General features: G+C 52.5%; 1 protein-coding gene across 1 annotated transcript; it reads left to right on the top strand.

The window, feature by feature from the left end:
* Positions 1–1,785: 1,785 nt before the first annotated feature.
* On the top strand, positions 1,786–13,719 carry FSD1 (fibronectin type III and SPRY domain containing 1). The gene is made up of 13 exons (XM_005895965.3): positions 1,786–1,924; positions 2,875–2,970; positions 3,114–3,245; positions 4,186–4,287; positions 5,134–5,156; positions 5,359–5,480; positions 6,026–6,235; positions 10,201–10,299; positions 11,104–11,263; positions 11,616–11,695; positions 12,869–13,120; positions 13,229–13,317; positions 13,424–13,719. The coding sequence occupies exons 1-13, from the start codon at positions 1,910–1,912 to the stop codon at positions 13,532–13,534; spliced, it is 1,491 nt and encodes a 496-aa protein (XP_005896027.1). The 5' UTR covers positions 1,786–1,909; the 3' UTR covers positions 13,535–13,719.
* The last annotated feature ends 14 nt before the right edge of the window (positions 13,720–13,733 follow it).

Below are 13,733 nucleotides of genomic sequence, written 5' to 3'. Positions count from 1 at the left end.
CATAGGTGACACTCCGCCCCCACCACAGAGGCATAAGTGACACCCAGGCCAGCCAGCACACGTCCGGTGGCCACTACTGCTGGGGCTCCACTTCCTGTCACTGGTGCCTCAGTTTCCCTCTTTTTTTTTTCAAGGCGAAAGGCAATATGTATATGTGATGGAGATAAAGTGAGTGAAAATCTTCCTAAAAGACTACAGAGGGGCTTCCCTGGCCGTCCAGAGGTTAAGACTTGGCCTTCCAATGCAGGCAGTGCGGGTTCAGTCCCTGCTTGGGGACCTAAGATCCCACATGCCGGGAAGCCAAGAAACCAAAACATAAAACAGAAACAATATTTTTTTTTAATGTACATTTGAAAATTGTATTTGTTGATTCATCGTTGGTGGTACTGGGTCTTCATTGCTGCATGTGGGCTTCTCCTGTTGGGGAGCACGGGCTCTAGGTGCACGGGCTTCAGTAGTTGTAGCCCGTGGGCTCAGTAGTTGTAGACCGTGGGCTCAGTAGTTGTAGACCGTGGGCTCAGTAGTTGTAGCCCGTGGGCTCAGTAGTTGTAGACCGTGGGCTCAGTAGTTGTAGCCCATGGGCTTAGCTGCCCTGCAGCACGTGGAATCTTCCCTGACCAGGGATCGAATCCATGTCCCTTGCATTGGCAGGCATATTCTCAACCACTGGACCACCAGAGAAGTCCAAAACAGAAACAATATTGTTAACACATTCAATAGTTTTTAAAAATGGTCGACATCAAAAAAAATATTAAAAAAAAAGACTCCATAAACATGCCTAGACTGGGGACACGTGGCAGGGCAGGTGAGAGAAGGAATGGGGATGGGAGCAGATGGCACAGACCTGAGCAGGGGACCTAGTGGCAGCTTCTCAGCATCAATTATTTTGCCCCTAAGATGTTTTCTTTTGGGGTTCAGGGGAATGGATTTCTGCTAATGGTTTTGAGTCCTGAGGCAGGTAAGGCGGGTTACCTGCCCCTACAGCTGGAAGAAGTTTGCAGGAGGCGGGGCGCTTCATAGTCTCCAGACTTTCTCTCAGCCTTGCACCTATTACCCCTTGGCTAGCTGTACCCACCCCTGGAGGAGGAGACAGACTCCTAGACCTCAATGTCTCACTCCCAACCACAGCGTGACCTCTTTTTTTTTTTTTTTAACCAGAAAGAAGAAGGTCAGTGTTCTTGGCAGAATTGTTCCCATCACTCACAGACAGGCCCCTGTGGCGGTGTTCTGCCCACATGTCATACACAGAGCTTACCAGCCTCCTCCTAGCCGTATGGATTCTGGGCAGGCAGAGAAGCTTCTGGAGGAGATGTGAGAGCCTGGGGCTCTGTGGGATGCACAGGTGTTCAGCTGTGATGTTGGGAGAGAAAGGCAGCATTGGAAGCTGATCATCCGCTTAGGCAAAAGACTTTGGCTTTTCAGTAAATGCGAGGTTTGAGTAGTCGTGGAGCCAGGTCTACGGGCCAGGCTGGAGGGCCGGAGCTGTGGCAATGAAATTCCATTTTGAGTGGTAGCTGAGAAGTTGCAGGGGTGAAAGAGTTGGGAGACTGAGGCACAGAAGAACCAGGGACAGGCTCAAGGTCACAGGGCAGTTGAACCCAGGCATCCTGCCTCCCAGTTCTGAGCTCTCTCCAGCTCAGGCATCATTAGCAATATCACCTACGACGACCCAGACTCTGAGGGTCTCGGCTTTCCGCGACCCCAGCGCAAGACAGACTACATTTCCCAGCTTGCAGCGAGGGGCGCGCCTGCGCGCTGCGGCCAGTGATGGAGCGCTGACTGGGGGCACGGCGGCGGCGGCGGCGAGGGCTCGGCGGGCCATTGGCTACCGGCAGCAGCAAAGGCAGCTTGGGGACTAGAAGAGCGAGTGGGGCCCGCGGGTCGGGCCGGGCTGACCTGGGCTGCAGCCATGGAGGACCAGAAAGTAAGACCCGGGCGGGGCAGGGCGCGGTCCGAAGCGGGGGTGGACGAGAGGAGGGGGACCAGGTAATGCCGCAGCGTCCTCCCAGCTTCCCCGACCCCAGCTGCTCTGCGGCCGAAGCCCCACCCTCGCCGCAACCACGCCCGGATCTAGCCCCCATTCTGGACGCCGCAGCCCCCCACCCTAGCCACGACCCACATCATTTTGGCCTGAGTTCAGCCGCATCCCCTTCATGGCCCCCACGCCTCCCCAGTATCGGGGACCCAGCCTTGACTCTATCACCCACGCCTTCCATCGGGACTGCGGACCAGGTGTCCCGACCCTGGCCACGCCCCGCCGCGGTGGGCGCCCCGCCAGCTCAGCACAGGTGACCCCCACCAATCTCGTGCCCCCAGGAAAAGGACCCGTGGGAGGCCTGGGTTTGGGCTGCAGGCCCTAGAAGCACCCACCCACGCCGGCCTCCTCTCCCGGCATCCCCTCCCCCAGACCTCCTTACCTTTCTCCACTTACCTGATTCCCTAGCGTCTCCCGTTTTCCAGATGAACCCATTTTCTGCGGGTATCCTTTTCCTCTGAGGTCTCTTTCCCGGAGCTAGCTCCTTACCCCGATGATGCCCCCACCCCCCTCAGGATATAGTTACCTGGTTGAAGGCTTTGCACTCAGGCAGACCTGGCTGGGGCTCAGGGTCTGTGCTTCCTGAAAAGTTCTCTCAGAGCCTCAGTTTCCTCCCCTTTGAAATGGGTGGGCTCAATGTGCCCGATGCCTGCCGCTCCTGAGGGCTGTAGGGCCAGAGCTCCACCCAGGGCCTGCTCTTGTCTGGTGCCCAAGCTTTTTGGCACAGTGGCTCCCACATCCCTTCCCTGGATCCCTGGAGGACAGAAAGGGGGAGCTTCAAGTCAAGGAGCCCTGGCCAGGCTGAGGGACTTAGTTTGTGCATGCTTCTCTGGGGGCAGGAGGCTCTGAGGAAGATCATCACAACGCTGGCTGTGAAAAATGAAGAGATCCAGAGTTTCATTTACTCCCTCAAGCAGATGCTGCTGAACGTGGAGGTGAGGAAGTCACCCCTATCCCCAAGGTGGGGGGAAGGGCAGCTATAAAGGTAACCTGCCCTTGGGGACCCTGGGCCTTGCTGCCCATCTGAGCAGCAGCTTGGCCAGTCCTGGCAGCTCTGACCCCACCTTGTCTCTCCAAGGCAAACTCGGCCAAGGTGCAGGAGGACCTGGAAGCCGAGTTCCAGTCCCTCTTCTCCCTCCTGGAGGAGCTGAAGGAGGGCATGCTCATGAAAATAAAGCAGGACCGTGCCAGCCGCACCTATGAGCTGCAGGTGTGTGTGATTTGGGGCCGGGGCGGGGGGTGTTCTCCCAGACCCCCTCCCAGATGCCATCCCCTGCACACTCCCCAGAGCCCGACCGGCCTCAACATCTTCCTCCGAATCTGCTCCTCCTCTCTTGCCCCTTCCCAGAGGGGCCGCCAGTGTCCCTGGTGTCCTGAGCCAGACCATCCAGTGGTGTCAGCCACACCTCCTCTTTTCCCTGGGCTCTTCCCAGCCCCCTCCCTGCCCATGACCTATCCATCCCTCACGCACCTGCTCTCCCTCTTAATCCCTTCTCCCCTGCATTGCTGCAGCCCCATCCCTACATCTGCTGTTCCTCCCCACCTGTCTTCATCTCGCACTTCCAATTTTTCAGCCCTTCCCACTGGTCCCTCAGATCTGAGGGCATCACTTCTTGCCAAACACTGGCTATGGCTCCTCTGGGGTCTCAGATTCCAAGCTGGGGTCACTAGGGCAACACCAGCACTTCCTGGGCCACCCCCTAACACCCTGGATGCCCATCCACAAGGAATGTGGAGCTCTAGGCTCAGATGTGACCTAGGCATGTCTGTTTCTTTTTAAAAATTATTCACTTATTTTATTTATATGGTTATTCTGGGTCTTTGTTGCAGCATGTGGAATCTTTAGTTACAGCACGTGGAATCTAGGTCCCTGACCAGGGATCAAACCAGTCCCCTTGCATTGGGAGCATGGAGTCTTAGCCACTGTACCACCAGGGAAGTCCCTAGACATGTCCTTTTCTAAGGAAGGGATCCCCAAATGGTTCTGATGTCCTGCCCGCAGAGAGGCCCAAACTCCCTCTAGCCTCCCTTTCCTACCTGGAGTTGGAGAAGGACATGGTACCCCAGATCCCCAAGGCGATGAGGAGCCCTGGGAGGCTCTGATGCCGTGGAGTAAGATGTCTCTTCTCTTGGTGGCATGGCTCCTGCAGAACCAGCTGGCTGCCTGCACGCGAGCCTTGGAGAGCTCCGAAGAGCTTCTGGAGACAGCCAACCAGACCCTGCTGGCCACTGACAGCAAGGACTTTCCCCAGGTGGGCGCCTCGGGAGCCAGAGTGGCCACCCAGATACGTTTGCATTTCAGATCAACCACGAGTAATGTTTTACTCTGATTATGGCCCATGCAGGATTTAGTCTGAGTACATCCTAAACACCATTGATAGGACATATGCTAAAATAATAATTCTTTGTGGTAGATCTAAAACTCACAGGAAGCCCAGCTTGGTGCTCTGTGATGACCTAGATGGGTGGGATGGGAAGGAGGTAGGAGAGGAGTCCAAGAGGAAGCATGTATATATGTATCCATACAGCTGATTCACTTTGTTGTACAGCAGAAACTAATGTAACATTGTAAAGAAATTATACTCCAATTAAAAAAAAAAGAATGAATAAAATTTTTAGTATATCTCATGCAAATGTTTAGTGTAAGTATTTCCCAAATGTTGCCTGGGACATATTTACACTAAAATACTTATTCATTATTTGAAATTCAAATTTAACAAGGAATTAATTTCTTAGTAATATATGTCACGTCCAATATTTAGTGTAAGTATATCTGAAATATTGGATGGGGTCTACTTATATAAAAAGTATATATTTATTTATTGTTCATCTGCAATGCAAATTTAACTTTGTAGCCTATATTTTCATTTGCTAAATCAGTCAACTGTATGTACTGGGCACTAGGCGGGAGGTGGGGATAGGGGTGGGAGCCTGTCTTTGCCTCCCATCCCATCAGGGTCCAGCTAAGGCTTTCTGCCCCCATGCTGGGGCACTTTGACACATGGACACCCGACTGGGCCTCAGTCTTCTTGTCTGTGTAGTGGGTTTCTGATTCAGCCAACACAATTCTTTGGCTTTTGCTCTGTCCCTCTTTCTAGGCTGCCAAGCAAATCAAAGATGGGTAAGACGCTGGGACCTGGCTCCCACCCCATTGCCTCACCCCCATTGTGAAGGTGGGAACACCCAGGTGAGGGTCCCTTGGCCCAGAGCACCCGACCGCAACAAGGGGGAGGGGGCCCCCTACACACACCTCGGGGGACTAGGCCTGGGCGTCCACCTCCTTCCCTGCAGTGTGCAGGCTGCCTCCACCTCCTTCCCTGCAGTGTGACAATGGCCCCCGCCTTCCGGCTGTCACTGAAAGCCAAGGTCAGCGACAACATGAGTCATCTCATGGTGGACTTTGCACAGGAGCGGAGGATGTTGCAGGCACTCACATTCCTGCCTGGTGAGAGGGCAACTCACTGTATGATAGGGGGAAAAAATCCCAAAGTCTAGGAGAGAGCCCGAAGACAAGGCATGACAATCAGAATAAGGCTGACAACCATTTGTGAAAACTGCAGAAGGTCCCGCCCTGACTTGGAGCCCTGAGGATTCCCACCCCCCAGTGGGTGGAGCCACAGGGAAGCCCCACCCTGTGGTAGAGTCCTAAAGAATCCCCACCCACTAGGGGTGGAGTCCCATGGAGACCACACCCCAATTGGTAGCATTCTGGAAACTTACTACCTCTAAATGGTGGGATTCAGAGAAGCCCAAGTATTCGTTGGTTGAACCCTTAGAAAGCTCTTCTCTGCCTCACACCCTTTGGTGAAACCCTGAGGAGGCTCCACCCCCAGGCTACGGAACCCAGAGAAGCCCCGCCCCTAACCTGTTATCGGGAGGACGCCCAGACCCCAAGAAGGTCTAGTGGGTGGGCAGGGTTACATCCAGGCACGCCCCTTCAGGCTTCCCTGCCCCGCACCCTGACACCCCTCTCTTCTCTGTCCTGGGCAGTGCCTAGCGCCCCTGTGATTGACCTGACCGAGTCCCTAGTGGCCGATAATTGTGTAACCTTGGTATGGCGCATGCCAGACGAGGACAACAAGATTGACCACTTCGTGCTGGAATATCGGCGGACCAACTTTGAGGGCCCACCCCGCCTCAAGGAGGACCAGCCCTGGATGGTCATCGAGGGGATCCGGCAAACGGAATACACCCTGACCGGTAAGGGCAGCTCAGCTTTCCCCATCAGTCCACCTGGGGCTCGTGGACCATACTCAAGGCTCTGCTGGGCTGATGGAGAGTAACATATAATAAGGAAAACGATGCCGGGGACAGCCCTGCACCATGTACTGAGGGCTTACTATGTGCTAAGCATTTTACCCAGAAGCGACTTAGCAGCAGCAGCAGCAGCAGCAGAAGCAATGAGTGTGTTATTGTCAGCTTTTTACAGATGAGGGAACTGAGTGAAGCACCTGGAAAGGGTGTGCTCCATCCCTGTCTTATCTCTATGACCCATCATTCATTCATTCATTCATTTTGACTTATTTCCCGCAGGATACCAAGCACTGGCCTTACCGTAGTAAATAAAGTGCCTGAGAATCCCTCCTCTCATAGAACTGGTGTTCAGGGAACCGTCCTCCCAGGCTCTGAGGATTTCCTTGGAAGTTATACGAAAGCAGAAAGACTGGGGGAATCCATCCAGCTGGTAGGAGAGGGTCTGAAGGAGGGTAAAATCAGGGGTCCCTAATGAGTTAAGAAACCATCCTGAGCCTGGGGAAGCCCTGAAGGGAGAATCTCCCTGACAAGATAACTATCACCAGGGCTCTTGGGCTATAATCAGCCTGCTCCCTATCTGTAATTAGCATACAAGCTTAATAATAAGCCTGCTAATTGCAGGAAAGAAAAGCCAGCAGCCGAGAAGAGGGCCTGAAAAGCTCTCAGCTTATCCTTTGCATGGAAATCAAAATAAACACACCCCATTTCCCCCCCGGTCTTTTTAAAAAAATTATTGTGGCAAAATACACATAAGGTAAAATCCACCATGGTCACTATTAAGTATGCAGATCAGCTATTCAGTAATTCAGTGCTACGATCACCCCACTATCCATCTCCAGAACTTCTCAGCTTGCAAAACTGAAACTGTCCCCATTCGTTTTTGTTACTGTTGTTGTTTGTTTTGTTTTTAAATTTTGGCCTTACCACATGGCTTGCAGGATCCTAGTTCCCTGACCAGGGATTGAAGCCGTGCCCTTGGCAGTGAAAGCACAGAGTCCTAAGCGCTGGACCACCAGGAAATTCCCCTGTCCCCATTAGACACTAACTTCCATTCCTCTCTGCCTGGTCCCTGGCACCCACCATTCTAATTCCCGTCCCTGGGAATGTTGCTACTCTAAGTTCCTCATATAGATGGAATCATACAGGACGCCTGGCTTATGTCACTGAGCATCGTGTCCTCAAGGCTCGCCATGTTGTAGCAGGTGTTAGTTTCCTTTCTTTTTAAGGCTGAATAATATTTCATTGTGTACACACACACACACACACACACACACGCACACAGGGCTTCCTAGGTGACGCCAGTAGTAAAGAATCCACCTGCCAATGCAGAAGACTTAAGAGACGTGGGTTCAATCCCTGGGTCGGGAAGATCACCTGGAGAAGGAAATGGCAACTCACTCCAGTATTCTTGCTTGAGAAATCCTATGGACAGAGGAGCCTGGCGGGCTTCAGTCCATGGGGTCACAAAGAGTTGGACAGACTGAGCACATATTATATATCATATGTATACACAATGAAATATATATATATATATATATATACATTGTATATATTCAGCTTTCTCCAGTAGTGGCAGCTTCCATAACTAGAGTTCGATACCAGAACCAGGAAGCTGACACCAGTATAGTCTGCAGGGTTGATTTACTTTCCGTCAGTTTTACCAGTTTAGCACGCACTGATTTGCATGTACATGTGTAATCCTGTATGCAATTTTATCCCCTATGTAAATTTGTGTAACTACACCACAATCAAAGTGTAGAGCTTCTCCATCACAGGCTTCCGGATGCATCCACTTTACCCCTCTGGCCTTTTCCAAAATCCATAGTGAGCGAATTCCTCAGGGCAGGAAGTTGAATCCCTCACAAAACCTGTGATACTGAAGATGATCACTCACCTATGTAAACAACCCATGTGGTTATTTGCAATCCACCTACTATCTTGTTGACTGTTTGGAAGACAGGAGGGTTTTGGTTAAGTTCTTATAACTTATATTCCTTGGGCCATCTCATCTTTATGTGAACCCTGCTCAGTGTGGGGAAAATGATTGTTAGGTTGCAGACTAGGAAATAGACACCCACTGTGAAAAGTCGGATATGTTCATGATTCAGAATCCAAGCCTTCTGGGTGGTAGTCTTAGCTTCCCTGGGGGCTCAGAGAGTAAAGAATCTGCCTGCGATTTAGGAGACCTGGGTTCGATCCCTGGGTCAGGAAGATCCCCTGGATAAGGAAATAGCAACCCACTCCAGTATTTTCACCTGGGAAATCCAATGGACAGAGGAGCCTGGCAGGCTACACAGTTCATGGGGTCACAGAGTCAGACACGATGGAGCGACTAACACTTTCTACTTAGTGCTGGGGCAGTAGGTGGCGCTGCTGAGCAAACTACAGAACTCAGGAGGGGATTCAAGAAAGGGTGAGGTAGTCTGGGTGGGCACCTGGAGAAAGTAACAGCCAAGCCAAGGCCCAAAAGAGAAGCTGGGGAGACCGAGTTCCAGGCCAAGGAACCGCCTGATCAAGGGCTCATAGAACAGAACACTGAGCCTTTGTGTCTGGAACTAGTTAACTTTGCAGAGCGAACATCTGTAGGGAAAGGGGAGAAGAGGAATAGGGACTTTATCCTGAGGGCAAGGGGACCTATGAGAGGTTTCAGAACATGGATTTCTGAGTGCTGTTTGGAATGCCCAGAGAAGGCATCCGCAGGGAACACCCGGGGCAACTGGACACGTGGTCTGAGCTAGAGGTTGAGCTGTTTGTGCCCTGTGGGTAGGCAGATAGTGTCTTAAGGGTAAGCAGGGTCTTAGACTGAGTCACCCAAACATTTGGCAGTACAGAGGAGCCTGCAAAGAAGACCAAGAGGGAGCAGTCAGAGGGGGCAGTCAGTAGAGGGCAATGCCATGACTGCCAAGGAAAAATTCCATGAAGGAAGGAGTGGTCAGCCAGGAGAACCTACTAGATGAGGACTGACAAGCCCAGAAGAGAGAGAGGGAATGAAGCCACTGAAAGAGGTCTGGACATATCTCCAAAGAGGTTTTGCACGAGGGGAAGACAGTTCAATAGTTGCTTTCATTTTTTTAAGATTAGAAGAAATTAATAATAACTTTTTAAAAGGATACTATTAGGGAAAATCTTTAAGGCACTGGTCATGGATAGATGCAGGAGTTCCAGCATATGACTCACTCAGCTCAGTTCTAGACACTGTTGGCTCTGAGAAAGCAGACATTCTCAAGTAGGGTTGCCAACATGGTGGCAAATTTTCCCAGGAGTGGCTTCCTCCTAGTTGGCTGCTGCTGCTTCTAAGTAAGTCACTTCAGTCGTGTCCGACTCTGTGCGAGCCCGTAGATGGCCGCCCACCAGGCTCCCGTCTGGGATTCTCCAGGCAAGAACACTGGAGTGGGGTGCCATTTCCCTCTCCAATGCATGAAAGTGAAAAGTGAAAGTGAAGTCGCTCAGTCATGGCCGACTCTTCGCGACCCCATGGACTGTAGCCTACCAGGCTCCTCCGTCCATGGGATTTTCCAGGCAAGAGTACTGGAGTGGAGTGCCATCGCCTTCTCTGCCTAGTTGGCTAGTTCAGAGGAAAGAGGGACTCCACTCACTCTAATATCAGCCAGAGTCCCAGGGTAGATTCTGATTGACCTGTTTGGGTCATGTGCCTATTCCTGGACCAATTGCTGTGACTGAGCCTTAAAGCATCCTTAAAGCTGACTGATTGGCCAGTCTGGAATAGAGGTGGAGCCAAGTGATCCATAGCCCCACAGGTGAATGAAGACACGGATGATTTCTCAGGGTTACCATGTGGTCTACAAGATGCTCCTTAGAATGAGAGGTGGTGGGATGACTGTGGGACACAAAGGCCTCTAATCTATCACTCAAAGAGTACACAATGGTAAGCCCTCTCTGTTGCCTTGCAGGTCTCAAGTTTGACATGAAATACATGAATTTCCGTGTGAAGGCCTGTAATAAGGCAGTTTCAGGCGAGTTCTCCGAGCCAGTGACCCTGGAGACACCAGGTGACTGACTCCCATACCTCCCCTCGCTGTGACTCCATAACCACTCACTCCCAGGGCTCCAGGGACTGGTGTCTAATACGAATCTTCTAATCAGGGTTCTGTGGCCCTTTTTGCCCTGGTTGCCAGGAAGCTCAGTGCTCAATCCATAGTAGATTCCTTAGCCTGAGTGTCTGCTATAAACTTGGTATTGTTCTTTGCATTTGCAGTTGATCGCATCATACCTGGATGGTTTTTACACACACACACTCCCCCTCTCTCTTTCTCTCTCTAACTCACTCTTCAAAAAAAAAAAAAAGCTAAGTGCTCTATAGAATTGGAAATAGGGTATCAGTACTGAAGATAGATTTCTTAGCCCCCCACAGTGTGATACCTTTGCATGTTCGGGTAGGAAGTCCTTTCTGCACTCTAGCTTAGCTCTGTCATGCTATAGCACAGCCCCTTTTTCTGGGATTAATCCCCAGTGAAAGCACAGGCCAGCACAGTGGTTTGAAATGGCTTCAGACCTGGGAGACCTTTAGGCAACTAGCCCTTGGCCTTCACTCCTCTGGCTACATGTTCTGCCCTCTCCACCCTTCCCTGTCCCGTCTTTTGGTGGCTTTCTGCCTGTTGTCTCTGTATCTTTCCATCTCTAAACCTTTGTCCATTTGTCTCTTTTTCTCTCTCTTGGTCTTAGTCTGTTTCTTTGTTTCTTTCTGTTCTCTGTCCCTGTCATGGTCTGCCTTAGTCACTGTCTGTCTCTCTCTGTCTCTCCCTGTGTCTCTGGGTTTTCCCATCTCTGTGACTCCTGTGTCTGCCTGGCCCCAGCGTTCATGTTCCGCCTGGATGCGTCCACATCCCACCAGAACCTGCGGGTGGATGATCTCTCCGTGGAGTGGGACGCCATGGGCGGGAAGGTGCAGGATATCAAAGCTCGCGAGAAAGATGGCAAGGGGCGGACGGCGTCTCCCGTCAACTCCCCAGCCAGGTAGCCCGCCCTCTCCCCTCCCTGAGTCTCTGGTGGAGGAGATCAAGCTGGACATGGACATACAGAATCCAGTATGGTCAAGGCTGGGGTAGGGGGAGGGACATGGAGTGGGGGGAGCCCAAAGAGTGAATAAGGGAGAGGAATCTTTGAAGTGGGTTTTGATGGTCAAATAGGATTTTTCCAGATGAGGAAGGGCACAGGTATGTTCCAACATGAGAGACCCTGTGTATGAAAAGAACCACACACAGTCCAGGAAAGATGAAATGTTCATGGTGACTGGGGTGGACCAGGGAAGCTCTCCTATGGGAGAGGTGAGGTCTGATTGAGACTTCCCCCTCCCTGTCACCCACAGAGGTACTCCATCTCCCAAGAGGATGCCCTCAGGTCGTGGGGGACGGGATCGCTTCACAGCTGAGTCCTACACGGTGCTGGGTAAGGAGGAGGGAAGACAGGACTAGAAAGAAGTCTGGGCAGGGGCCTGATAGGGGTTGGTGGGAGGGAATTCCTTTGGCTGGGGAAACAGGCAAGTGTCAAAAAAGCTTCTATGGGAACAGTACCAGTGATGTGTTATTGTGACGTTGGGGGAATGGGAAGATTTGGGGCTGAGGAATCATTGGGGGAAAGTCAGAACTTATGGATGCTCTAGACTGGGGAGGGCTGAGCAGTAGCTTGAGGGGGAATTTCCTGAGGTCTGTGGAGTAGATGAGACCCAGGGAGTAGCTGAGACTCGGGGAGTAGCTAGAAAGAATAGTTGCCTGTGGCTAGCCAGGTTTGTGGAGGAGCTGAAGCAAGACATGGGCTCAGGGAAGTGGCTTAAGGTGAGTGGAGGAGCCAGAGAGTAGCTGAGTCTGAAAAGTGGAGAGAATGACTAGGGTGAGAGATGTGGTTGGCACCACAGGACTGATTGGATCCTGTGGAGGAGAAGCTGGAGTCTGAGGAGGAACAGGAGTTCCTGGAAATCACCACTGTCCTGAAAAAAACCTTGAGAAAGTGGTCAGGATCTATGCAGAAGCCAGTGCGGTCTGTAATACCTGGGAGGCGATGAGGGTCGGAGATGAAGTTAGGGAGTTGCTGGTTTCTTTTTTAATTTTTTTTGGCTGTGCTGGGTCTCAGTTGCGGCACTCAGGATCTTTAGTTGTGGCATGCAAACTCTTAGTTGTAGCATGTGGAATCTAGTTCCCTGACCAGATTCCAGGGTGGAACCCAGGTCCCTGCATTGGGAGAGCGGAGTCTTAACCACTGGACCACCAGGGAAGTCCTGGGAGTAGCTGGTTTCCTGGGCTGAATGAGGAGCTGAGATATGGTCTGGTGGGGCAGAAGTGGGTGGAGAAGCTGCAGCGCAGGAATAGCTAGATGGGAAAATCACTGAAGTCACAAGAATCTGGATCCAGGATCCTGGGAGGGTGTAGATTAACTGATATCTCGCTGAGACTTGGTGACTTATCTGGGCTTGGTCAGATATCTAGTATCTTAGTATCTAGGGAGGCATGGGATAGCTGGGGACCGGGCAGTGTCTGGAGGAAAGAGCTGGGGTCTGGCTGCCCGTTTTGAAAGGGCACCCAGGAGCCAATTCTACCCAGTCTCCCTGCCTGCCCCATCCCCCAGGGGACACGCTGATTGACGGCGGGGAACATTACTGGGAGGTGCGCTACGAGCCAGACAGCAAGGCGTTTGGCGTGGGGGTGGCCTACCGTAGCCTGGGCCGCTTCGAGCAGCTGGGCAAGACGGCTGCGTCCTGGTGCCTGCACGTCAACAACTGGCTGCAGGTCAGCTTCACTGCCAAACACGCCAACAAGGCCAAGATGCTGGACGCCCCCGTGCCTGACTGCCTGGGCGTGCACTGCGACTTCCATCAAGGTGATCCCCTCCGAGCCCTGGCTGGCCTCTGGCCACCCTTCTCCACTGTTCTATCTCTGCCCAAACCTCTCTCACCGGTCCCTTTGTCGCTCTGGCCCTCCACTCTAGGCCTCCTGTCCTTCTACAATGGCCGTACCAAACAGCTGCTGCACACCTTCAAGGCCAAGTTCACACAGCCGCTGCTCCCAGCTTTCACGGTGAGGCCTTGTCAGGGGCCCAGGGAAGGAAGATCGGGGTGGCGCGAGGGTTGGCTTTCCTGCTGAGCCTGTCTGTCCCCTTCTCCCTGCCCTGACTGTCCCTCAGGTGTGGTGTGGCAGCTTCCACGTGACGACTGGCCTGCAGGTCCCCAGCTCCGTGCGTTGCCTGCAGAAGCGGGGCAGTGCCACTAGCAGCTCCAACACCAGCCTCACCTAGGCCCCTGGACTGCCCATCAGCGGGCAGATTTCGGGGGCTGCCTCCAGGCCTCGACTGTTTGAGCTGGGCACCCTCCTCTCACTTGCTGCTTGGAGCCTTAACTCCTGATGGGGGGTCACTGATGGAGAGTGGGCACCCAGGTCAGGCCCTCCTCCTCACCTCACCTCCTAATAAAGGTCAAACACTGGCCAGGCGGTGC

This window comes from Bos mutus, chromosome 7 (genome assembly GCF_027580195.1).
Source record: "Bos mutus isolate GX-2022 chromosome 7, NWIPB_WYAK_1.1, whole genome shotgun sequence".
Lineage (NCBI taxonomy): Eukaryota > Metazoa > Chordata > Mammalia > Artiodactyla > Bovidae > Bos > Bos mutus.
The sequence above is the reverse complement of the archived record's forward strand: the minus strand, read 5'-3'. Positions and strand labels throughout refer to the sequence as shown.